The 27,811-nt window shown below is 37.7% G+C and overlaps 3 protein-coding genes across 3 annotated transcripts in view; all 3 read left to right on the plus strand.

The window, feature by feature from the left end:
* The first annotated feature begins 11 nt into the window (after positions 1 to 11).
* LOC124636995 lies at positions 12 to 4,418 on the plus strand. Its single transcript, XM_047173295.1, has 2 exons — positions 12 to 1,790; positions 3,083 to 4,418. Exons 1-2 carry the CDS (start codon positions 276 to 278, stop codon positions 3,206 to 3,208), a joined length of 1,641 nt encoding a protein of 546 aa, XP_047029251.1. The 5' UTR covers positions 12 to 275; the 3' UTR covers positions 3,209 to 4,418.
* Positions 4,419 to 10,511: 6,093 nt separating this feature from the next.
* LOC124637089 lies at positions 10,512 to 12,402 on the plus strand. The gene is made up of 2 exons (XM_047173421.1): positions 10,512 to 11,405; positions 11,650 to 12,402. Exons 1-2 carry the CDS (start codon positions 10,742 to 10,744, stop codon positions 12,348 to 12,350), a joined length of 1,365 nt encoding a protein of 454 aa, XP_047029377.1. The 5' UTR covers positions 10,512 to 10,741; the 3' UTR covers positions 12,351 to 12,402.
* A 1,522-nt stretch (positions 12,403 to 13,924) lies between these two features.
* LOC124636821 (chondroitin sulfate synthase 1) overlaps positions 13,925 to 27,811 on the plus strand; it is a 49,565-nt gene continuing 35,678 nt past the window's right edge. Inside the window, exon 1 of the mRNA XM_047172995.1 lies at positions 13,925 to 15,070. Within this exon, the coding sequence (XP_047028951.1) occupies positions 14,306 to 15,070 (765 nt within the window). The 5' untranslated portion in view covers positions 13,925 to 14,305. The remainder of the gene's footprint in view (positions 15,071 to 27,811) is intronic.

Below are 27,811 nucleotides of genomic sequence, written 5' to 3' on the forward strand. Positions count from 1 at the left end.
ATACTGTGCAAGCTGTTTGACATAAGAATTTGTGAGACACACGTAAAAATAATAAAATTACGCACAAAAATAATATATTTTCCCGTTAAAATTCGTGTGCAGTGATAATGGAAGGCATCTCGGAATCTGTGCAATTACTATACCTATCATAAAATCTATTTACTGAGTGATGACGTTGAATGGGGACTATGTAACCTTAAAAGTGTTAAAAGAAACAAACTCTGCTTTCTCATTGTTTGATAATCATCGTTATCTCGGCGGTGCAGTGCGTTGATATGTCACATTTCGGGGATTTTATGGACGGTGTGCCCGTTAAAATATCAGAAAAGTATAAACGACCGCTCCGATTTGATTTACCTTATACTGTAAACGAATGTCCAATTAGAGCACAGAATGTCGTGGACAGCGCTAATTACTCGTGTACGTTCGAGAAGAACGTCCTCGCTAAACTCAAAGAGCTTAGAACTGCAAAAGAGACGAAGAAGAATGAGAGGCGGCATCGTCTCCAGCTGCTTCAGGAGGCGGAGCAGAAGCGCCTGGACGCGATAGCCGCCGCCGAGGACGAGGAGCGTCTCAAGCAGCTCAGCGTGTCCGAGGTGTCCTACCCCAGCACCGACGAGATCAGCCCGCTCTCGCCCGACGAGAGGGCTGACAAACACTGTGATAACACTGCTAAAGTAAACACAGAGCATGTCGATGCGTCCTCTAACATTAACTACCCCTCCACTAGCATCGCCACTGACTCACAGCTGAATATACTGCAGCCCATACAGGTGAAGGCTCATCACCAAGAGAACAGCCTGCTGGATGACCCTGACCCATTGCAGACATTGAAGTTACACACAAAGATTACTAGAATATCACACAACCCCAACATAGACACACTAACATTTAGAGATTTTGAGAATGATACATCCAGTCCATTTGATAATGTGGAGCTTAAGACTATAAATGACATGGAGCTGCTAGCACAAGTGTTGCAGGATCAGAAGGATTCATCAACAAGCTGTCACCCCCAGCCTAGTTATGTTCCAGACCCAGGTTACACCATACCTAACTGTGGATCCCAACAACTTGTAGATGGCGTCACATATTTACCTGCTACATATTTAGAACAGCCACTTCAGAATACCAATATGATGTATGGTTCTCCACAACATTATCCTGTATCAAATGGCTACTATATCCCCCCAGAGAATGATCCCAACAATATGTACATGCATAACTATCAATATTATGTTCCTCCTAACCCATACACGGGTGTAGAGCAGTATTATGGAACTCAGTTGCCGACAACGTCAGGGGATATCAGTACTTTGTCAAATGGTTCTACATACATTCCACAGCCCTACTATTACCAGTACTCTCACGTTCCTGTTCCGTACCAGCCTGCTAATGCCCCAGAACAATATCAAGCAGTTGTGCCCAATGAGGTCACAGAACAAACACCAGCACCGGCTGGGCCACTACCTACTATAAAGTCTCGGTCTAGGAGTGTACCCGATATAGTTAGAGAACTAAATGAAGAGTTGGCTAAACTGCGGATGAGCGAGAGGTCATATAATGCTAGTCCAGCTCCTAAGAACCAAAGTCCTCAGGTAGCAGTGCCAGCTACCAGTGATAGTAAGAAAGAAGAGAAGAGGACGAGGAGGAAATCAGAGAATTTGCCGAATCCATTTGAAAAACTGCCACTGAAGTTGCAGGATATGTGTAGGAAGATTCATGGAATGGGTTTTCCACTTGACAGGGTAGCTAGGGTATGTACCCTAGTAGGTGATAATGATAAGAAGGTGAGTTGTATTACAAATATTTCTTCATGCAGTGAATTGAAATTAATGTTAATACCTGAGTAATTTTTTATACTGAATATTGCTTTAGCATTAGACTATTTTCCAAATAATAAGATGTTTATACTTAGGGACAATTTCACTAACAGTTGTTTACGTAATCGGCTGGTTTGTGAGTCAATTGTTTAGCACAAAAGTCATAAATAATATCTTTATCTTCAACTGTGGGAGGTTTTAATTTATGACGAATAGCTGATAGTAAGTAAGTAGTTATTTATTTTCAAGCATGTTAGTGCTGTTCTAGTATGTATCTAGATAAAATAAATAATGTAGTATGTAATGTAAATCTAAATATAGTTCGGCATCTTAGACCTTGATTTCAATGTTACTTCGATCGGGAGGTCGTATTTCTCAGTGGGTAATTAATTTGGCTCACCCACTGCTGACAGATTTTGTCCGTCGCCGTCCAGACTTCGCTCAAATATAAGAATTGCGTTTTTCATACAGTGTCTAATAAAATATCTCTCTTCCTATAAAATAATAAAAGCCTGGCTTTATCAAAAGGAGCTTTTGAGGCGAACTTGAATCTCATTTTCCTTCACTTTAAATCGCTCGATCGCTATTCCGATTTTCTGGACGCGCACTAGTCTAAATCAGTGGATAGATATTTTTGTTTTCCCTTAATTATTACATATTACATTCATTTGCATAAGACATAATACATACAAAAAGATACTACCTACACTGTAATCTAAACCTTAACTGAAGGGCACAAGGTCGTCTACCAAAGCCAGACTTAGTCAAAAAGCAGCTCGTTTTTGGGGCTTCCAGTCTGTGATTATAATTAGTGGCTAAGAAGTACTCCAATAGTTCCTAATAATTTTAGTTTGTCCTGAGCCTGATAGCAGTGTTTATCTTAACAAGTTAGTGTCTTGTGGCTTGCGCCGTCAATTGGTCAAATAATATGATAACAAGCAGTTATCTTTCCTATTACAAAGCAATAGATCTTGTTTTTGAATGTTTCCTGATCGATCCCTGTTAGTCGATGCAGTGTGATCATAAAACAAAAGAGCGCGAATATTGTGAGGTGAAGCTTGCCCGATTCAATGGGAATTATGTGTTTGGTTGAAATCAATAAGAAAATTAAACATTCAATTATACAGTTTTGAATTTTTTATATGGCGCACGTGCTACCGCAAGCTTGTTTGACCCTTTTCGTCAATCCATAATTTCAATGCCCTACTAAGATTTCCTATAAGAATTTTAACTTATCCATATTTTTTGTCAAATTCCAGGTGATCGAAAGTCTATTAATACTTGGCGACCTCATGGACCTTGGTTTCCCAGAGGGCAAGGTGTCTGCAGCGTTGGCTAAACACGAATTTAACAGGGACAAAGCTTTGGACGAGCTCGTACCGTAAGATATAACTCCCGAATATACGTAAGAAGACTCGAAAAGTCGTAAGAAAAATGTATTTTGTTCGAAATAATGCAAGGATAATTGCTTCGTTAAGTCAGGCTGTGGCTGGCAGAAAATGGCGGCTAAGCAAAGATTTGAACAGGATAATATGTGACTACTGACACTACATAGGTCATAGATTTATGTCGAATCTTTTAGAGGTTCCAGAGGTTATGGACCCTTAAAAACGAGGTTGGTTGGATATACGCAAGAAGTTTTAATACTGGTTGGTCAACGTCAGTTAAAAGTGCTTGGACTATATGATGCATTTGAATATTTCGTAGTTTTATATAAATAAAACTCAAAGGTTCTTGCCGTTATGAAACATGTTCCTAGCTTGACAGATTCCATACTTCAGAAATATATTGGTGGGACTGATGCAATTCATAAATAACATCACAATTCAATTTATCAATAAACTTTGTATTTTTAAGTTTTAAACAATATCTTATTACTTCACCTATGCTAAAACTACAAAGACAGGTCGTATTTGTTAAATATAACAGTTTTTATGAATAAAAAGTAAGATTATGCGAGTCAATCTATAAATAATTAATTTGTAGTGTATTATTAAACTAAAAAAAATATATATTACTGTAGTGTTCCAAATGGTACACGAATTAATTATTGACAACTTTGAATTGATGTGTCGTTAATATATTAGAAGCAGTAAATAACGAATGATGAATATTCTATCGACTGGGCTGTTGCTTAGGATAAAAATTTCAGAATAGAACTTTTGAAATATTGGGCCAGGAGCAAACGCTGATCGTGTAGTCACTGTCACTTTTTGCATTTCCTTACTTATTCGAAGTTTGTAGTAAAGCGTGTGTTTTAGATGGTACCTCCGTCTGTGTGTCCTGTGTTTCTACTTTGGATTAAACACGCAGTACAGAAGTCTGAGAAAGTGGTTTACAAAAGTCGTAAATGTACGAAGTTTTCGAATTACCTATTTGATCAGATGGGCTTAGCACTTCTAAGTGATCGAGATTGGATATAGTTTTGGAAAATGTTAAGTCTGACTTACACTAACGCTTTTTTAATTTCGTTAAGACGTTTATGGAAAAGCTTTGGTGTTGGACGGAACATGCCGTGGAGGCAAATTATTTGTAAATACATTTTAGTAGCTTTGGAATTTTAAATATAATAAAAAATATTTTAAATAACAATTAGTATCGATTTGTGATTGTCAAATGTGATTCAGCCTTCCTTTATTTGATAGCAGTTAGCAATTCTGCAGGTTATTTTGTAATTTTTAGATTGCTAAAATAATTGTTGTGCAATTTTAATTGAACATTCAAAGGATTTAATAATGACAATTAATGTAACTATTGTGTCTAGGTTATATAAAATTGCCAGCAATTAAGTTTGAAGCCTTTCTCTCAGTGATTATTAATAGTTATTTTTTTACTTTATTAATAAACTAAGGGCAATATTTCAAACTGTGAAACCAAGTCTACCAATAGCCTGCCGAAAGCCAGAAAATGTAGGGTAAAGGCGGGATAGATGCCCCACTTTTTGAAATATGCTTATAATTTAATAAATATTGGTTCTACATTAATAACACCTATGAATGTAACTAGTTTAATCCTTTATGTTTATTTGTGATTTGTCTTTTTGGATCTATATACTACACGTTTTGCAGATTTTAGCTTTTTGTAGACCTCAATTTTTGGGGATAGATGCCTACCCCTATGGATACTTGCCCCACCTTGAAAATACTAGCGAGGATAGATGCCTACGATGCGGGATAGATGCCCTTCATACTGTTTAAGTATATTTATATTAATAATATTCATATAATTTTTGACTTTAATTTATTTGAAATGAAAAGTGTTTTGCAGTTTTTAAAATCTTTTTATATTAATTATCAGATTAATTAAAATTAACACAATAAAATTCTAAAAGTCTTTGTTCAACAAAAATAATGTATTTTATATTTTAAACCCTTATTATAAAATATTAATTATTTAGTTTCAACATGCAAAATCATAAAAATCATTCTTTCTTAAAAACCAAAATAACACAATATACTTAGCATCATAATATTTAACCGGACAGTGCTTTAAGTTTTCTACATCTCGAGCAAAAAATTCTGAAAAGTGTACAGGTTTCATGTAACCAGCACTGACACATTACATATTGAATCCAGTCGGATTTAGACTTTGTTTGTTCATAGTTTTCAAAGCATTCTATGCAGTTATTTTTATTTGTATCTTTAGGCTCATCCTGTTCATCTCTTTTAGTCTTCTTCACCGGCAAACCTTTAGTTTTCTATTCCTTAACTTTGTTCTTAGGTGAATTGTCTTCATCTTCACTGTTTGAACTGTAAATCATTCGTAATCAATAAAAAGTGTAAATACCTATACATAAACACATGAAAAACATATATTCAAAGCACTCATAATACATTCAGGGTACACGTGGTGTATGGAGGGATAGATGCCCCTAGGGGCACCTATACCGTAAAAAATCAGGGCAACTATCCTTTTTGACAGGGTTAGATGCCCTAGTATTTTTTTAAATAAATAAATACAATAGAGCAACTATTTACATTAAAATGTATGCTTCATGAACCAATATACATACGTAATAAAAAATTTGATGGAATTAATATCTACTTATAAAGTTATACAACAGCAAATACTCACCTTTAAAAATTTTACGCTCGCTGTAAGTTCGCCGCAGAGATGTATTCACACACGAGCGAAACGCGACCTCACCCCTCGATGGCGCGTGGCTAATTTAGGTGCGGGGTGCTTGTGGCTTCTAGTTAAACGATTGTTTCTTAATCGCGAGCATGGGAAGTTAGGTTTTTTAAAAATGGGGCATCTATCCCACTGCGGCATCTATCCCGCCTTTACCCTAAACTGATGCATGGGGAAACGCAATCGAAAGCAATCATCATCCGCCCAAGGCGATCGAAATTATATGCACTATATAATGTCGTATGACATTACCGATTACTATCGAGATTGGCGGATAAAGACATCGTTTTACTATTAACCTGATAATTTTAATTTCCTTATATAATCATCAGGCACAAAAATATTTTTGTTGCATTTTATGTCCGGATTTTATAACATTGCGATAAGCAGAAGTTTTGTTACAAAGTCTTTTAAATGTAAAGTTTGACATTAGTAGTCATAATATCAGACAAGCTAAGAAATTAAGAATCTATGTATTATTGCATCGACCCATCCTTGCACCAATGTTAGTAAGAATTGTTGAACCTCGTATCATCATCCTCCGAGCCTTTTTCCCAATCATGTTGGGGTCGGCTTCCAACAATTTCAACAACAACATTGTTCGTATGTCGAACAATTAACACTTAAAATAGTTCCGTATTGTAATGTCATTAAAAACAAATGTTTTTCCTCGTTGCCAATTTTTCCAAGTAACGCCACATATTATTGTACGGAAGTACTCATAAAAACATTAAACATGATATTTCTTAATCGTCTTATCATCTAAAAGCAATATATTGTGATCTAAGTATCGGAAATGTTCTATTTAGTTATTAGGACACGCCATTAAGATAGCGGATTGTGTTTATTTAATTGGTAATAACAATTTTCTAATAATACATTAAGTTTATTGTCGATTTAAATCTATTTATCTGTCAGGCTCGATAGTAATCTATTGTTATTGTTGTTAAGGGCGCGTTCAAATGTAGCTTTTAATTTTATTTACAGTGCAATGAGGCCTAGAATCCACCTATTGTGGAGAAGTTTTTAAACAACCAAAACCTTACTTCGCTCAGGGATACCTTTTTTTTCCGACGTTAAAAATCATCAAATGACCCCTCCCGCTGTGGGTTAGCAGCGGTGAGGGAGTGTCAGACTCTTACTGACTAAAAACCGTCGTGTTCCGTCATAGGCCTTTTATGTACCAGGGCCGCGGTATCTCTTTCGAACAACCCGCAGCCCCGGCAAGCCTTGGCCCTGCTGGGCCCCGCTGGGGTTGCTGACATCTCTTTGAGGAGCGCGTGGAACAACGCGCGCCGTCGACACGGGTCTGTCGTCTAAGCAGACAGAGGGACGATGAGCCACCCGAACTCACCGCCCATAGACCCACGCCTACGGTGGCCGGGAGTCATCTCGCGACACCCGGCGCCCATGGTGTCTACCTGGTCCAGCGCGGCGGCCGGGATGAGAGGTGCGAACTCTCTGGCGTTCCGCCTCCTCCTTCTCGAGTATGACCGCTTCGCAGAAGGAGGCGACGGCATCCCACTCCCTCTCGCCCCGGACCATGGCCTGAACCAGGGCCGGACGCGAGAGGTCGCCGCCGCCCAAAGCCTCAACGAGGATCCGGCGGTGCCCCTCCCATGCGGGGCACACCTGGACTGTGTGGTCCACCGTGTCCTCGGGGCTGTCCGCACAATGGTGACACCCGGGCGCCTCCTCACGACCGATGCGGTGCAGGTACCTCCCGAAACAACCGTGTCCGGTGAGGACCTGCGTCATGCGGTACGTGAGGGCGCTGTGACTCCTCCCGAGCCACTCCTCAAAGAGGGGACTTACCGCCACGATGGTGGCGTGCCCTGCTCAGGGATACCTGAGTGGGTGGTTGCGAAATGTTCAAATAACGAAATTCTATTGATTGTTTAAAAACTTCTTTCGCTCCACTGTGCCCTTTAGTGCTGCCTGGGCATAAGACCTCGCCTTGGCTTCGAAGTACTAGGACATAGTTACATTTTGGGATAGTATTTAATTTCAACTGTTAGCGACATCAGTTCTCGCCTTTACCAGCTTGTAATTGTACCAATAATACCATGCATTTATGTTCACGTGCGATATATTATATGATAACTATTTGTTGTGTGCCTATCGACTCGTGTACGTGTAATATCTTATTAGTTTTTATTACTTTTCGTTTGATAGATACCTACAAACAAAGTCCTTTCAAAAGTATTACTCCATCAGGATTTTCAAAAATGTAGTTATTTATGGTAATCTTATAGTATTGTACTTAGAGCCTTTTCACACAAGCTTTTTAGTTTCTTATCAAAGTTTTTAAATAAAAAGTATTAGATACTTGTTGATTGTAATATTCTTTAATAAGATCGGTCGCCATTTTCTGGCCCCTCTTCGAGTCTCAAATGCACTAGAAGCACTATGAGTTGTACTTTTCATTAATACTATGTTTATATTGTAAATATCACATGTGCAATTTTACCTTTTTTTTGTATTTCAACCGCAATCACAATTTAATTACTTAGCAAAAAAATAAGATTACTTATTAGATTCTTGTGATCTATGACTTTGATCATTACAACCGTAAATAATAAAAAAGGAACTTATATTTGATGTTAGCAAAGTATTTATAAAATATGGGCATACTGGATATAAACCTATTTTGCTGTCAGTCGGTCCTGCTACAAGAATAAGTAGTTTTACTGTTCAGATCTAATTTAATTACTTAAGTAGACCTTATAAAATATTTTTTATTTCACACTGCACGCGTTGCAAAGATATCTGATACTTTTCGCGTTTTCATACAAAACTCTTTTGTATTTTTTTAAGCCAACACTGCATAACGACGGCAAGAAAAAAAAATGTGATTTTGGATTAAAAGAGCTTTGTATGAAAATGTAATATTATTATGCGGTTCACTAATAAAGCTTATAATATATTATTTTTGTATGTAGATAATAAAAATACTCTAGAGTAATGTAAATTGAATGGATATATCCTAGAGCGAAATCTATTGACGCGGTGCAGAATACTTCACAAAGAAATGTTGACTTTGGGACAATCGCTTCGAATTTTTGGTATGTTTTTGAGATTATGAAAAATTGCGAAATTGGATCATCATTGAAGCTGACTGAATCATGGATAGGTACTTGGGTCCTGTTGCAATGAAACGTGTTCGGGTTGCTTATAAATGCACCCTTGAAGCAATTGACCCCATCATCCGACTGAGAAATATTTGCATATGATGGATTACAAGTACTGGGAAGCTAATTGTATATTATTGTGATTTGTTCTCATCGCCTCAATAGGTCTACTCGAGTATGAAGAAGTTTATTTCAATCGAAGTTTTTTATTTATTTGTAGTGTAAAGAGCGTTACTAGTAGTAAATTGTAAGTGAAGGCTTCGGTAGTACGGATGGAGGTTTTATACATTACAGCTTCACAAACGAAATGTATAAATAAAAATTGTTATTTTCATTCTGTGGTTTTACTCAACTATCTTAAGGACCGTATCAAATAGTTTGAAACCACGTTCGAAACCTATGTTTATCATAAGATCTATACTTGGGTATACTTCCAAACTGCCAACCTAAGTTAGAGGGTAAGAAACTTATTATTGTAGGTATAACAATGCCAATGTATTCCTATATTGCACTTCTTTCCTACGAATGTCAAGACCAAATAATAAAAGTTGTGATGTGTGTGTGAGTAAGAAAGTATTATGTAATGCCAGATGTCAGATGCTCGGCGTCGCATCAATTGAGTCTTCAATTTATCAAAAAGATAGTCTGAATAGTTTATGTGCATAGCAAATTAGAATAACGAAACTAGACCCGCCAAATGCTACGAGTCAATGACCATTGTACTTTGTTGAAACCTGACCCGAATAAACTAGTGCTTGTCTTTCAACTCCCGACATATTTAGTAATTTGGTCTCAACTGTACTGAGTGCTTAGTGCGAGTTTTCGTGAATTTTTTTACGGACTCACATGAGAGCGCGTATACTAAGATTTGTATGGAACAAAAACAGCTCCACCTAGTGTCAAAAATTGGAACCTGTTTTTGTTCCATACAAACAGTGTTGCCAACAGTTGTAGAAGCTTACCACCAGAGTCAACTTTTAAAACCACCAGAAAACCACTAACAAAAATTTATCCCACACTTAAAATCACCAAATTCACCACTAAAAAAATATTGTTTATATTTTATTGTAACCTAAAACAATTTAATCATCCAAAGATGTAACTCGGCAACGATAGAAAATTAAAACAGACAAAGCATTACATCTGTTTAGCAATTCATCCGACCCGATCCGAATCCTTCACAAATTATAATCGGCGTAGTAGTTTCACAAATTGTTTAGTTACGCATTTGACCAATGAATGAGTACTTAATATAATTATATAGTAGTCGTTCACCTTTTTGTTTTATAGATGCTTTTTTGACATTCCGTGAGACTTCAAATCTCCATAGTAACTCCTTAAAGTTGTACCACAAAACTTACATTTCGCTACTTGACCCGCAGTACTTTCAACATTTCGCCACTAAATAGGGGACTTAAACCACCAGTATTATAGTGTATTCACGGAGACGAGTTAGTAGAGCGCTATCTCACTCACACAATTTTTTAACTGCGATTGGTCAGTGATAAATGCTAAGGCGGTGTACACAGTACGAGTACTTTTTAGTCTACTCATACTTCCCGTATTGTGCAGACGTGCTCTTCTTTGTGACTGTGCGCTCAACTTGTGAACCGGCTGGTGTATTGGATTATATGATTGATTGCTTTGATTGAGATAATGGCGGATATCGAACAATCTGCTGTTAAAAGAAAACGGCGGGCTTTTTTGTCTACCGAGAAGACTATGATTTTAAATATGTACCACGCAATGAGAAATGCAGACTCTTCGGCCTCCAAGGGTGACATTCTGAAAGCAGTTGCATCTTCTTTAGGTGTTCACTGGGCTTCTGTTCATAGAATTGTAAAAGAGAAGAATGATAGGGGCGAGCTAAAATCTCCGAAGAAATTGAAGCAACGGTTGTCAATTGTTGATACGATTGATAACTTTACAAAATGTGCCATCAGAAATATAGTCCACAATTTCTTCGCGCAGAATGAAATACCTACTCTTGATAAGATTTTAAAGAAAATCAGTGATGATGGCACTTTGGGCGTTATAAAGAGAACGACGCTACATAAAATATTGAAAAAAATTGGTTTTAAATTTTGTAAGAGAAGCAGAAACAGCTTATTGCTGGATCGCGATGACATATTCTTTTGGAGAAGAAATTATCTGCGAGCTATCAAAAATGCACGAAATAATCATCAAAAAATCTACTATTTAGATGAAACTTGGGTGAATGAAGGTCACACTACCTCAAAAGCTTGGGTCGATACCACAGTGAAAAGCAGGCGAGACGCTTTTATTAATGGACTAACAACTGGCTTGAAAACACCTTCAGGTGTGTATTTTTTATTTATGTAATGGTCAATATTAATTTTTAAGCGGCGCATGTGTGCTAATGACCGGTTTATTGTTCTTTTGTCATAAATGAGCATTATCATAATAAAATACTTTTTCCCAATTTTTGCATAGAAAACTGGCCCAGGTGCGTTACATCCATTGTTATTATTATCATTAAGTTATAGTTATGTTCTCAGTGTTGAAACACGTGTTTTATAACATGTTTTATATTCTCTTTACAGGAAAAGGCAAAAGACTACTTATTACTCATATTGGGAGTGAGGATGGATTCGTCGAAGGTGGTCTAAATATGTTTGAGTCGAAGAAACAAGGCGATTATCACAAGGAGATGAATGCCGAAGAATTTGAAAATTGGTTTAGAGAAGTTTTAAATATGCTGGACGATAATTCTGTGATAGTCATGGATAACGCTTCCTATCACTCTAGGAAAATAGAGCGAATCCCAACGGCCAAATCTAAAAAACAGGATATATGTAATTGGTTACGCGAAAAAAATATTAGCTGTAACGCTGAAATGTTGAAACGTGAATTATTAAACATTGTTAAAAACCATAGACAGCGATACGACGCTTGTATTATAGACGAAATGGCAAAGTCACAAAACAAAACTGTACTGAGACTGCCACCGTATCATTGCGAATTAAATCCAATTGAGCTAGTGTGGGCTCAAGTTAAAGGAAATGTAGCTTCACACATGAAAACACACAAAATGGCAGAATTAAAAATTGTATTAAAGGAATCCATTCAATATATTGACGCAGAGAAATGGAAAAAATGTATAAAGCATGTCAAAGAAATAGTTGAGCCCAAAATGGATGCCATGGACAGAAATGTGGAAGCAATGACTGAAAGATTCATAATAAATGTAGGAAACGACAGTAGCGATAGTACGGAGAGTGATGATGATGATGATATGTTATGAAAATGTATACTAGGTAGATATTATAATATAATAAAGAAAATATAATCATTAACTCTCGATGTTTATTTCTTTCCTTCATATCCATCAGTTAAATAAAAAAGTAGGTAACAATAAATAAATTCTATCAAAATGTCTCTCAATTAATACGATAGACGAAGCCGCAAGAAAAAACTAAGCGTACTTTTAAGAAGCGCAGTGTGAACGCACGTTTACATTTCTAAGGTATTGTTAACGCCCACTGATCCTAAAAAAGTTTTTTTTGTCTTTGTCATTTGTATGAAAATGTGCAATAGAGAAGGCGCTATACTATAGTTCGGCCATTCAGAGAATGCGTTCCTGACACGTCGCGATTGAACTGACGACGTAACTACATTCATTGATTATTGATATAATAATGTTGTTTTAATGCTCCTCAATTGTTAAAACGGTAAACAACCAGCAAAAATATTTTTATCGTAACTGCAACGCCATTGCAAAGTTACGTCGTCAGTTCAATCGCGACGTGTCAGGAACGCATTCTCTGAATGGCCGAACTATAACTCGTCTCCGTGAATACACTATAGTGGAAAATCCACTAAGTTGGCAACACTGCATACAAATCTTAGTATACGCGCTCTCATGTGAGTCCGTAAAAAAATTCACGAAAACTCGCACTAAGCACTCTGACTTCTTGCTACTGAACGTACAAAAACAGGAAGGGTTTTTATACAAAGTGCAGTGCCGACAGACAGAAACCATACGTTGCAAATGATCTACAAGTCAACACCACATCTGGTTTTAATTTTCTCACTATCTTTCATCCTTCTGTTGCTCCAAAAAGACCCTTCTCACGTTGCGATAAGAGCGTTACCAAAGTGGGTTTTTGGTTATATTGTTCCATTTTGCGTAATAGGTCAATGCCAAGATTGTGATTAATGAATGCGTGCACGCATGCGGTTGTTTAAACACCGGCTCCGTGTTTGTATACCGTGGAGGTTAACTTGAATGTGCCAGATAAGTCGCTGCGGCGCCGGAACGAATATTGGAAGAGAATTTCGCAGAAACCTTTGCCTAGTTATTTTGTTTAGAGACTGGTATACTTGACATAATCTTGTGAACTTGGTGAAGAACTAGTGGTCTAGAACGCAAATGGAAAATCTACTTTTGGATCCTGAATATTGACATTGAAAGAACAATTTGCAACACTCGACTTACATTTTCAAGGGCACTGGAGCATAAATAAATTGCAACACTACCATCAAGCGAATTTCTACAACCTGCTAAAGAAAAGGAACTATGCTTTTTTCAATTTGGCGTAGTTCCCGGACTTTTGCAAATAGGTCATAAAATGTAGTTTCCGCGAGCCGGTGACCCACCAGACAATGGGCGACCACCGCATTGTCTATTGTCATCACCGGCCAGACATGCCGCGATGAATGGGGCAAGTTCATTCCGATCCGGCCCACATTAGCCATCCGACTGAGACGCAAATACAGCGAGCCCGCGAGCGCGACAGAGAAGCAATGCAAGATACGGTCTGCGCGGACACTCGGAATTACCGCTGCTTGAGTTTTGTTTTGGAACGGTCCAGTTGGTTGGCGGGCGGCGCACGAGTCGAACTGTTCCCACGCGCGATACGATTTGCTCGCCGCGGTGTAACGTAACATGAACGGGTCGCATTTCTATACGCGCCGCGCCTCGCCGCGCTCGCACCGCCGATAACATCTGCGAAACCGATATTTAGGCCGGCGATATCGTGATAGGGTTCGAATTCGTGCGCGACATTTCGCCGGCTCCGCGCGGCCATGTGATCGCTCCCCGACCGATGGGAGCGAAAATCGAACAAAAAAGCCGCCTGCTAATGTCTACCCCTCCCGGCCGTAACAAAAAAGGGATAAAAAGGTTATTCCTGGAATGCACACATGTGGACGCCGGGTAATAGTGGGTGCTCGTATTGAATCCGCAGTGTTAGCACGATGCCTCGGAGGAGCAGGTGGATGCATCTGGCGGCGGGCGTCGCGCTCGGCGTCACCTTCGGCATATTCCTCAAGTTGTGTTTAAGGACCTCGTCCAGGACTACTATAGAGGCATGTCCGGAATCGGCCAAACTGGTAGCCGATCCCGACCCCCTCGCCCTGATAGGGCTGATGCCCAATGAGACTGTTCACAACTCGAACAGGACATTAGTGTTCGTGGGTGTTATGACAGCTGAACAATATTTAGGGTCGCGAGCGAAAGCAGTGTACGAAACTTGGAGCCAGGACTTGCCTGGTCGGATCGCGTTTTTCAGTTCTGAAGTGTCGCGTGCGCCGGGCTTACCTTTAGTTCCCTTGCGTAATGTGGACGACAGTTATCCTCCGCAGAAGAAGTCTTTCTTGATGTTGCTGTACATGTATGAGAAATATGGGGATGCGTTCGAGTGGTTCATGCGTGCGGACGACGACGTGTATGTGAGGGGTGATAAGTTAGAGGAGTTCTTGCGTTCGGTGGACAGTAGGAAGCCTCAGTTCATAGGGCAGGCTGGCCGAGGGACAAGTGACGAGCGGGATGCGTTGGCTCTGGACTACAACGAGAACTTCTGCATGGGCGGGCCTGGCGTGCTGTTCTCCCGGGAGACACTGAAGCGGGTGGCACCGCACGTGAAGTACTGCCTGAAGCACCTGTACACCACGCACGAGGACGTGGAGCTGGGCCGCTGCGTCGCCAAGTTCGCCGGGGTGTCGTGCACGTGGAGCTACGACGTGAGTACTCCATACTATATTGTAGTAGCCGCAGTAAACAATTCACAAATGGCATCACCTATGACGAGTTCTGTTGCGATATTATCTCTGGAACATAAATAACGTGAATTATCAAACCGCATGCGAGTTTCGACATTCGGAGCTGTATCGTTATCGTATGATTTTAATTGATATGTGTGTAATTATAACATTTCAATGTTCGCATTTTTGTACGAGCTTACACGAAATACGAATTTCGTGTCAGCATTTTGACTATTATCGAAGATATTTTCCGTTTACTTAGCCAGTAAAAAAAAGTCGTGGTGGCCTATTGGGCAAAGAACCAACCTCTCGAGTATGAGTGCGCGGGTTCGATTCCAGGTCAGGCAAGTACCAATGCAACTTATAAGTTTGTATGTACTTTCTAAGTATATCTTAGACACCAATGACTGTGTTTCGGATGGCACGTTAAACTGTAGGTCCCGGCTGTCATTGAACATCCTTGGCAGTCGTTACGGGTAGTCAGAAGCCAATAAGTCTGACACCAGTCTAACCAAGGGGTATCGGGTTGCCCGGGTAACTGGGTTGAGGAGGTCAGATAGGCAGTCGCTTCTCGTAAAGCACTGGTACTCAGCTGAATCCTGTTAGACTGGAAGCCGACCCCAACATGATTGGGAAAAGGTTCGGTGGATGATGTGGATGATGATTAGCCAATACTGCACAATAATAATTGTGCACTGTAGTTAACGATTTAAGTAGGTAACGTTAATTTTTTTTCTTGCTATAATATTAATACTAGGTATGTATAAAAGACAAATACATAATCGACAAGTTGACTTGCTTATTCGCAAAACAAATCCAGCTTTTTGCACAATAGGATTTTATGGCAAAATTTAACTGTAAGCAAGTTAACAAGTAATTGCGTCGTCTGACCCATTCAGATTGGAGACAATAAGCATTAAGTTGACGATTTCCTTATCGAACAGAATATCTTGGAAAGACAAAACGGCATCAGTTTTATTGCATCAGGGAAATGAAGCGATTTAGTTGCCTCGCAAGTAATTATTCGGCGATGAATTGAGCGTAAACTATTCTTAGTGGCCAGTGTTTTTCAGTTAGAGGATCACTGACCCCTGCTACATAGGCTGTTGGGCAGTCACTTGACTTTACGGTACATTTTAAAGACATTTAAAAAAAAGTTTGACATTTGCGAAGCGATCCGCGCCTTTTGTCATGTTTCGTCGGAAGCAGAGTTTGAAACAGCTGGTTGCACAAACCAACCGAAGTTCTTATATAATTGCCTGACTTGTTTGTTCGTTTTAACCGTCAAATCCGTAGCGGACCCCAATCGGGGTCTGAACATCAATGTCACCGTAAGCTCGGTTTAGACCCCAATTGGGGTCTGCGAATCAGTCATACACTTTCCTAATTATTTACGCTCATATTTATTTTCTTTCCAATCAAACCACATTTGTGAGTACTAAATAAAATAACTAAATAAATTTAAATTATTATTACGCATTCAAACCTTTCATATTTAGCATCCCGTTAGAAATATACCTTTTTAAAATCCAATCGTAATTACCGGGAATTCTGATCGAACTCGCCATGTTTGTTTACATTAGTTGTTTTTTAAAATTTGAAGACGCATAGACAAGATGGCGACGGTGATAGAAGTTTTGCATCGAATGATCCGATTCGTTAAAATAAAGAATCGATTTAATAATTTTATATTATTTGATATTATAATATTACTAAATTGCACTTTTGTATACTTACCATAATCTGAAAATAAATTAGGAAAAGTAAAATGACTTAATTTATTTTGAAAAAAATGCTAGAAAATCAGTGGTAGAAAATACGTTGTAGCCGGAATAAAAAAAATCTTCGGTTTTTAGGGTTTCTGAAGACGGCAAATGAAGACTTATTCTTCGGGTGTTTTATGTGCAGGATTCCTGTAGATCTGCCAAACTTAATGGCGATTCGTTACTTCCAACTTTTTAACTGAGCGGCAAAGCTATTTGACGAGAGCCGTAGTTAGGTGTAGTTATCGCAAAATTTTATGACGATTTTATTGTTTGAAGGGGCAAATAGTTCGCTGTTCATCGAAAGCTGGTCCAAGATGGAAAGATGGCCGCCGCCGACTTATTTTTAACCGACTTCCCAAAAAGCGGAGGTTCTCAATTCGACCGTTTTTTTTTGTATGTTTGTTACGCGATTACTCAGCCATTTATTTATCGATTTTGATGATTCTTTTTTTGTTTGATAGCGTGTACTTCCGAGGTGGTCCCATTATCATTAGGTCAGGATCTGATGATGGAACCTTGAGAAATCGAGGGCGACTTTCGAAAGTTGCAGAAATGCATAGGTTGAAATCTTATCACTCAGGTGTTTGCCTGGTAGCACTATTCAACAGTGAAGGCTTTGAGCTGACCTGATGATGGAGACCAGTGAAGGTCGAGGGAACTCGACAACTGAATATTTAAACTTTCTCGTGTTTATGCTTATATTATTCGTATTTACGAGGCCTCTGCAACAGTGAAGGAGATGGAGACGAGAGAAGTACGGTTGTCGAGTTCCCTCGACCTTCTCTGGTCTCCATCATCAGGTCAGCTCCAAACCTTTACTGTCTCATAGTGTTATCAGATATACATCTGAGTGTCAAGTTATAACCTTATCTATGCTTACAATTTTCGAGAGCTGCCCTCGATTTCTCAAGGTTTCCATCATCAGATCCTGGACCTAATAACAAATATGGGGAACATACCCTTTCGACCAAAAACAAACATCCAAATTGAGAAACACCTCCTTTTTGGGATTCGGTTAAAAATATTTGGTGACTTTAAAATCAATCAATTATTATGTCTCTAACCGACCACGGGACTACAGAGTCCCGGATTTTTGGAAGGCGAACGTGGGGCCGAAGCCAACACGCTGAAGCCCTTTTGAGACAACTTTAATGAAATGGTGTCACCATTTCATTAAAGTTGTCAAAACCGACGATTATCCCTGTATACACTATAGAAATGTACCCAAGGACAATGCCCGGTTCTGTGCTAAACTATTGCTAACTATGGATGAAAACTACTTGGGCTATTGTGATGGGATGCTAGTGGACTAGGAATGGGGAAACTACGGGAACTATGGCACCTGCCGATAACAATGTAATAAATACACGTAAAAATGGCAGGTGGAGACTCGCCAACTCACTTACTGGGCCCCCGGGAATCAGTCGCTAAATCGCAACAAGAGGGCAACAGGTACATGAGCGGCTGAAGGGTGAGGATACCTCGGCGGACTTTAAACGCAGAGCACGCGCTCCCTGTGGGTCCAGCATCACCGGCCCACTCGCCACTTACCACGAGGCACCTACCCTCCGAGCGGGCTGCTAACCCTACTCTAGCGACTCCACTCTGACCGGCCGGTGAAGGCAAGCCAAGAGGCGGGAGACCTCTCCCCCGTCATGCTTCACTCCGGCAAGCCGGAGATGGGGGACAGTATACTCTCCCTGGAGCACTCGGATATATAGCCCCGCGGGGTCGCTACTCCCCGTCATCCGCCTCAGATGCCCTGCGGGGCAAATCAATCAATTATTATTATTGTTTCTCATCATCAAATAAGTAGATACCTTTGGTAGTTACAAATTGCATTATATTTCAGAACACCCGCATACCCTCCGCCGAAACAAAAATGTTAGAATTGTTGAGAAATAATATAAGAATAAATTAAAATTCCGTAATAGGTAATAAAAATTCAATTAAAGTTAAAAATTATTACGAATGACGCAACACCAAAATAAATAATACATATAAAAATTTAATGCTAAAAACTTACATATCTTTTTTCTTAACAACAAAAACAAATTGAACCTATAATTTAAAATTAATAAATAAAATTGAAATAAGTTGCTATTAAAAAATAGGTATATATAAAATTGGTACCTATTCGATTATTTATAATAAATTTCCGATTTAGGTATCGAATGCACACCGCTGATTGAAAAAAAAAATACTCCATTCCAAACTCTACTTGTCTGTGACTTGACTGATGTTGTAAATTGTTCATTTTTATTGTGTATTTTATGTGCTGATTTTTTAGTTATTGAACATAAATAAGTGCACGAAATGTATTGCAACGGATTGAAAATGTTATAAATATGACGTTTGTGTTGTGTTTGAGAAAGTGATGCGATTACTTATTGGTAAGTTTTCACCAAATTTGAAATGCCTAACTTTTCGATAGACTTAAAAACACCGTAATTATTATCTTTTTCTGAATTAACTGACCCCATTTGACCTTTGCACGTTGTTGTCAAATAAGTGAGCTCTAAAGTTATAGTTAAAATACTTCTGATCAGGTATTACGGACTTAGAATTCATGTGTTGAAAGTTAGTACAAATTTTTGACTTCCATGTCGCGATTCAAAATATCCCGCCGAATCAACGGTAAAGTCATATGTCAAAATCTTGTCGAGCAGAGGGGTTAAAGAAACTATCAGAAGGTAACAAAAAATTTAATTAGAACTTTAAATTGCGGCAAAAAATATGGTACATAGTATTTTGTGATGTTATTCTTGAATTAATTTGAATTTCCTTGCTGTGGGTCTATTCAACTATAAAATATGAAAAACTGAATTTTCCGACTTCGTTAATTTGAGCCGCTACTCGTACATTTAAATGTGAATGAAAACGGGATCAAGGGATTGATAAATTAAATTAGGTTAATTTGACTTTTGTCCGTTTATAAATCAAATGGATTGATATCGTTTTAATAACCGTTATTAATGATAAAGTTACTAATTAAAATAACTTTATGCGTGTACTCGAACATTCATGTTTGTAGCTTGTTAATATTGAAACATTTGCGATTGAAACTATTTCGGAAAGCGATAAAACTTATTGGCGTCATTTCCTGTAGTGTTGGAAACATCGGTACCTATAGGTATACTTACTTACTTATGGGACATAAAATATGGCAATGATATTATTAGCTAGCTGCATTTATTTGCACCTATGTTATCCAATATCAAATTAAAGTGTCCTTACCAATTTATTGCTATACCTAACTTAGGTTTGGTTACTACTAGCTTCCGCTCGCTGCATTAAATCTACCTTTATGTGTGCTCTCTAAAGACTGGTTGAGGAACAAACATCTAAACATTCAACTATTATATTATCATTATCCCTTATCCATATATTTTCTACTTCCCACATAAATCATCTATCCTATGTTCTTTTAAGTCCCTAAGATTCCTGCAGTCATTCTAATATTCGATGGTCGAATCTTGACAGAAGGGTCAAGAGTCAATTTCTGATGGATCCTAATATTGAGTATGCTCATACAGTCTCAAGTGATTACATTAAAAGCCGACTGTATTAAGAACATATGCGTGTAATGCAATAACGCCAACCGTTACATTTGCTCTTGTTTCCACGGCTCGAGTTAATTTGTGTTGCAGAATGAAAGTGTTACTATTTAATGCTCTCGATCCTCTTGTTATGTTCGTTTATACGTTTCTTTTTATAACGTTCTAAAGTGAAACTAAATCATAGTCAAATTTTCATACAGTATTTTTTATGCATTGTTTCTTATTAATTGATCTTTTCACGTGTACGATAGTGAAGTTTTCACGCCATGCTACTTTTCAGTGGCATACGGCTGGGTAAAAAACAAAATACTATCAACAAGTTCCTAGAAATACTTCTCGTTCAAGTCATCATACTCTAATAGATCAAAAACTGTTCAAAAACTGTCTGCTAAACTTCAGCAATGTCATTGACCTGCCGGTATTCTCGTCCAGCTTCCGCCTTTGGTCCTGGAGTGTTCGAGCCGGGGCTTGTTCCTTTGATCCGCGATTATTGAGTTTCTGCACGTACAACTGTCTGATCTTGATCTTTGCTGGCGGGGATTTGCTCTTGTTTGTTGGTTCCGTGTGTTAAAACTACTGTTTCTTCATATATTATTGCTATTGCTGCTTTTTATCCTAACGGTTTAAGCAGATGTGCGTTAGACACATATTTCGACGGCTCCTAAGTATACTGAGTCAACTAACAAATTTTGCGAATTGCACTTTTTTGTGTATTTACAATATTGTTATTGTTATTTGTGTTAATACACAAAAAAGTGCAATTCGCAAAATTTGTTAGTTGACTCAGTATACTTAGGAGCCGTCGATTTAATCAATATTCGAACCATGTTCTTCTCTAAAAGGTAACTCCTATTATTACATATTATCAACAATTTTTTGTAATCTAGATTCCGGTCATATGAGAATTTTCTACATTGTTATCCTCATAAAATTGAGGCAAATCAATGCAAATGCCGTGCAATTAAACCCAGCTCTTTATTCTTAGCAGTTTATTGCTATCAAGGAGGTAGTTTTTTGTGTTAGTCAATAATTTAAATTCTTAATTTGTGTCGATCTATTGCCACATACTGCATCGTCATCCACAACCTTACGAGATCTGTCTAGTTAATATATCGATTTCTTCAACAAACATTAATTACCCGACAGCAAAAAAAACTTGTGTGTCAAGTAGTTTTTCCTATTAACAGTTGATGTTGGAGCGCCTTCAAAACACTGTCACCTACGTATGAACAGCAAAAACTAAACGTCGTTGAGGCTACGTAAATTAAAGAAAAAACAATTTCAGTCTTAGTTTGAACAAAGATGTAACGCATTGTCTTTGCATAACCCGAAGTTTTTAGATGCAATGTAAGTGCCAATGCAACTTTAAATGTCAAAGATCAAATTATTTATTTGCATTTTCCTTGACCATATCTATTATTGCTTTTAGATGTAGCCTTTTCGAAGCTCATAAATCCTGGCAATTTTCTTCAATTAGTGAACTTATCGGAATTCTTGGAATGTGAAGGTAAAGTTCAGGTTATATAAAGTTTATTAGGCTTTTATGTTTTCACGGTAAAACGGCACCATTGATTACGATGACAGTTAGGAATTCAAGTGACTTTTCCAATTCACCTGAAGCCGTTAATTAATTAAATAATATTGTACAGAACGTAAACAATTTTATAAATAGAAATTGAGACATTGAAGGATGACAAAAGTATTGTGTTTTAAAACTAAATAATCTTCGCATGAGGTGAAAAAACCATTTAAGGAAAAGCGTACATTTATTGTCGCCTGCCGGAGACTTTGTGGTTTTTATGACGCAAGTACATAACTATTTCAAGGGAGAGTAAAAAACTCGAGATTCAATTGTCAATATCATTAATTTTCCTGTTACTTAAATCTCAGTACAATATGAAAAATGCCCCACTTATTAAAAATTAAAAGAAGCATAAATATAGAATGTTCGTTTACAATCTAGAACTGGCCTCAGCGTTAGACGTTAGAGTAAAACTGAGGCTAAATCTACGGCCGTAAAGTTCAAGGTAAATCACTGTTTATTTTAAACCGAGTTTCCGCGATACAGGTTTTACACGAGGCCTTAGAAAAAACATATGGTGTACAGATGATGGATTTGATTTACTGACTCTCATTTGAAAATTCCAGATTAGTTTTTTCAATCAAGACCTGTGCTTCGAAATCGAAAGTTTGGCTTTGTTTTATGAGGCGTAAAAATATAAGATCGATGGTTTGCGGTTTTGGAATTATGGTCTTCAGCTAAGTGAAACTTCCTAGATAAATGTTCTAATCTTAGATCAAATACTTAGTATTTTCGTGTGAGTCAAATGAACTAGAATAAATCTTTTACAAGTATCATGGCTGGAATCACGAACGTTGGCGAAGCACAGTTAGACTACATTAGTATGGTAATGACAAGGAGTCATGAATGTGTCTCAATTAAATTAAGTGGCGACATTAGCCGATACGGTAAAACAGTGAGTGCAAACAGTTCACGATCATCTGCATAACATGCTTTTCTCGTTACCGGTGCAGCATAAAATTTTGTTTATGGACTAAATTATCTACATCGGCATTTTGGTTCGGTAATTACTTGCAGAGCTTTTACAATGTCATTTTTTGTGTTGTAAAATACGACGTAGTATTTTTATGCTTGTTTTTCAAGTCCTGATTAATAAAACAATAGTTACTGTCAATGCATTATGAATGCAGCTCCCTAAAAGCGAACTTAATTTTTGGTTCAGAATCAGATAACGGTGCAATCACCTCACACACCTTAGGTATTCGTTGTAATACAAAAAAATATTATTACATAGGTACAGTCAAGTTACGATTATCAATTCGTTAATCCATTTTATTGGGAACAACCGGTTTTTATCTCGGATTAAGATAAAGTGACGATGGAACACTAAAACTTGGCAGAAAGTAATATTTTTGGGCATATTACACGCAGTTAGAACGTCAGAAATTTTAAGAAAGATTGCATTAAATTGGGAAATGCTTACTAAATCGAAAGTTAGTGAGACAGATTTATAGATATGAAAATAGAAGTAGGAAGCAGGCTAAGCATTTGAATAAGATGACATAACACAGAAGACTGTTAACACTAGCATACACAAACAAAAACCGAACAGATGGTACGTAGTTAAGTTTAAATCTTACAAGTAAGACTAACTATTAATTTCCTCCTACGATATACTGAAATCCTTCAAATAATTCAAATGAAACCTACGAGTAAGTTTAGCATTAGCGCTATGTCCGTAACACTTACATCGGTCGTTGTTTTAAATTAATTTGTATTCAAAACATTGTTACAAGAGTTAGTACGCAAGTATTTTATTGTAGCTCAGTGTTAGAACTTATGTGTCTGAGTGTAGGTAATTAGTTCTTCAGTTGCTGGAAATATTGGCTAGCCTAAATTTGGAACTTGAATCTTTTATTTGAGCGTTTTTCTTTCTTTGGTAATAATATCTACTGCTTCTTTTATATAATTATTTTATTTCTTCTATACCTAGTGGTTCTTATAATTTTGTTTTTATCCCCGGTCCACTCACAATTTTCTATGTAAAACATGTATACCAGATACTTATTTTTCTCTCGTTTATTGCTACAACTAACTTCACACCACCAAAGCGTCAATTACAGGTAAAAATAGCATTACCATCTACATATTCAAGCCAAGTTTTAAGAAGCCGAAGTATAAAAGCTACAATCCTGGTGGTGCAATAGCAACAGGTTTTTGCAACCACGTGATGTTATGAGATACAAACAGTCACACTTTTGGACTTTGTTTTATAGGTAGACATTAGCGTAGTATATGATCGTGCCTATTTTCTAACCCATATAAGTAGTTCCTGAGGATGTTCCTGATGTTAGCCTTTAGTGTGGGATTAGTAAAAAAATCTTCATTGAATAACGTAACTGTATTTCGTTTACTTTCGTCTTCAAGATCAGAAATAAAAGTAGCAACGAATTTTCAAAAAATAATATTGTCTGGTCTACTCTGTTTTTATAATTTTTGGTCTTGATAATCACAGTTATGGCTTTGTTTAAACAGTTATAGAGTTATCTGGGTCACTTTTCAGTGTCATGTACTTGACCAACAGACTGACAGCTATTTCCAAGAATATGATGTTACTCCAAGTCACATAAAATGTATGAGGAACAAAATTCTGTCATCAACCGGTTATGTTAGTTATGGTAATTGAAGCCCTTTCTAATGAAAGTTACGTCAAGTAATTTTGCATCTGTAATTTCAGAATGTAAGTCGGCTAGCAACTGTAATTATGCAGTAATTGAGCAAACGCTGCAGTAGCTTCCTAAAACATTGATTTAACTACGCAAACACGTCACGGCTAGGCTAGATAAGATAGCCTGGATCTGCTCTGCAGTGCATGATATCTCACGATCAGCGTAACAACTGGGTGTGAAAGCGAGATCGGCTTATCATCTTGTCAACCGATTTGACTTACAAGGACTTTTGACAATACTCTTAGTGACCTAGTGACAATCGCTACTGTTTTATAGGAAGTTATCATCATAATCACCAACGTTTTACTATTCACTTTAAGGCACAGTCCTCTTCTCACACAGAGAAGGCATTTGCGTTGATCACCACGTGCGCTCAAGACGGATTGGCAATTTTAGACTTTTAAATTCCAGGTTTCCAGGTTTCCAGTGGTGTCCAAGATATAGTAAGACAGAATATAATATATTCTACATACGCGACTATCTATCTAACTATCTACCTGGAATCAAACAGGTGCTTTAACCCGAGACCACCATGATTCTAGGCGAATAGATTGATAGATGGCCAGATGAACTCAAATGTAACGTCTGGGAGTTTTGACTTGTGCCAGATGGGTCTAATATAATTACTCGTAATTTGCGAAATAATTAGCAAGCACGTGTTACTGTAATTATTTACACATTCGGCCTTGCTACTTCTGACTGTCTGGCAGAGACATTGTTATCAAAAATGCGTAGTTTTAATTAATACGTAGCTACTATCACCCAAATGTGGGTATTTGTATCTTATCTTTTTTTGGCTTGTAGAGAGATGAATTTCGGTCACGGTGTTAGATTTCAATGCAGCCGCAGTTATACTACAGGTGCAGACAGACACACTCCCTTTACTCTTACTCTCATAGTTCAATAAAACCGAGAGAAACTAGGTGCATGACTAATGCTTTGCCCACCTGCATTCTAGTTTCTTGGTGTATTTTCGTATTACGGGAACCTATCTCTGGACTAACTAGTGTAGCTTAATCTAGCTAATCTCTCGGTGGATTGGACCCTGAATATCATGTGTAATACCGTATATATCTTATCTGCTAATGACGGTGTAGTAGGCCATCTGTTGATCTGCTAACAAAATATCACAAATGTGGATGATAAATGATCGGGACATTACCGTAGTAACTAACTGTCTTATTTTAGACACACTACACTTTGTTTCTATAAATAACAAGTGCTTCATTCGGTGCAATATTGTAATAGTTTTGTATTTCATTATTTAAAGAATACTCGTGTTTATTTATGTGCGTAGAAAAGGTTTAATGGGAAGTTTTACATGTTATATCCAGGCAGGACTAGTAAGGCTATTCACTATCTAGTAATTGGAAGCCTGGAATGGTGATAATGCTCCCGGGAGAATGATAAACATCGCACATTCCCATAAAAATAAACACTCGTTGATGGCAAAAGTTTTAGTCATAAAAACTTTTATAACTTTTCTGCGTACACAGGTGCATATTGCAAGCGTTAATTTGATAAAAATGAATGAGCATGTCTGTTACATTTACTGTTCTATGCCATTCCAGTCTGGGGGCGAATAATACAAGTTTCGTACGAAATTAAAAAAAAAATGATATCGTATCGTATAAAAATATAAACGAACTTATTTCTGGTTTTGAACGTCTTTATCGTATTTAGAGCTCGAATATAATGTGCTTGATAAAAGTTATCATTTTTATGTTACAAAAATGAGCGCAATTTTGATATGCTAAACATTTTCAAGTGAACTTTGTAATAAAGATGATAATAAATGACCTAAAGGTACCGTGTGTCCGTCTGCGTGCGCATCAACTAATGAATATTAAACAAGTTTCTTGAAAAAATAAATAATTAAGTACCATTGCAGGATGTGAGAAAGCAAAAAGTGAGAAAGAAAAACAGTTTCTATACGTCTATTTACCTTTGTGAGTGAACGTAATATTTGCACAAGGTGGATAATACATTATGCATTCGAAGCACCACTTTTTGTATGAGTGCAGATTTTGTTGCAATTGCAACGTAGGCGGCGCAGGTATCGTGACAAGTCAAAGAAATCTATATAAATTGTGCAGCAGAAATGTTTGCAATGTCATTTTAGAATTGGATCGGATGCCATCTTGATTTCAATGATGGACTTTATAGCTGCAATTTTGAAATGATTCATCGACACAGCTACTGACAGTTTCGTCGATTCCCATGCAATTTGGCGGATTCCGATGTCTCGATATCTCACGATACTGGATTATGATTGTATAATCTAGCTGGTCATACGGAACACATAGTTTGGTATGCAAGAAGCTTCATGTACGATGGACACAGATAAGCATTCACTTAACCACGTAAATGGGTAGACTGGATGGATAACTATCTCTGTCCACCAACTATAAGAGACTGTACGAAGTTGATACGGAACACGTTTTCCAAACATCCAAGGGCCCAGTTATTACTATATCGGCGCTTGTTGCGACTCTTATCTCGAGTCGGCCGACTATCTCGCGAAGGGTTACGAGAACTTGCGAAATACATAAAGATATAGATAGGGTACTGCTGGCTGGGAATGGTCAAAAGCAATTCTAGACATTGTAGGGTTTTATAAGGCTGTGAATCGTTTGATTGTGGCATTGTGCGAATGGAGTTTATAGTCTAATCTCAGTGCCTTTAAACAGCTTTGAATGCAAATTCTTTATAAGATGTTATGTAACACCTAACCCATAAAATATTTCCTGTTAGTTTTCTAATGATCTTACCGCCACAAGAATATTTCATAGAACCATCTTTATTTGAAAAACCTCTTGTTTTTAGAATTGCTTACGTGAATCATCCTATGTTCTTAGATGTCTGGATGTTGTATGTTTCATCTTTCCGTTAAATATACTTTGTATTTTTTTGCTAGAACATAATCCTGAGTTGTTGTGAACATAGACGTCACCTATCAGTTTTGAATTAGATTTTACTAGGACATCCACCATATCTTGATGCTTTAATTTTAATTATTGTCGTTCAACAGCCCTAAGTGTAGTGATAGTTAAGAGTACAATATCCAGTTGTATATTGTTGCATGTATTTACAATAGCAGTCGATGATGTTTATGAAGACAGTGGTTTAGTGAGTCGCCAAGG

This window comes from Helicoverpa zea, chromosome 15, assembly GCF_022581195.2.
Source record: "Helicoverpa zea isolate HzStark_Cry1AcR chromosome 15, ilHelZeax1.1, whole genome shotgun sequence".
In the NCBI taxonomy this organism is placed as follows: domain Eukaryota; kingdom Metazoa; phylum Arthropoda; class Insecta; order Lepidoptera; family Noctuidae; genus Helicoverpa; species Helicoverpa zea.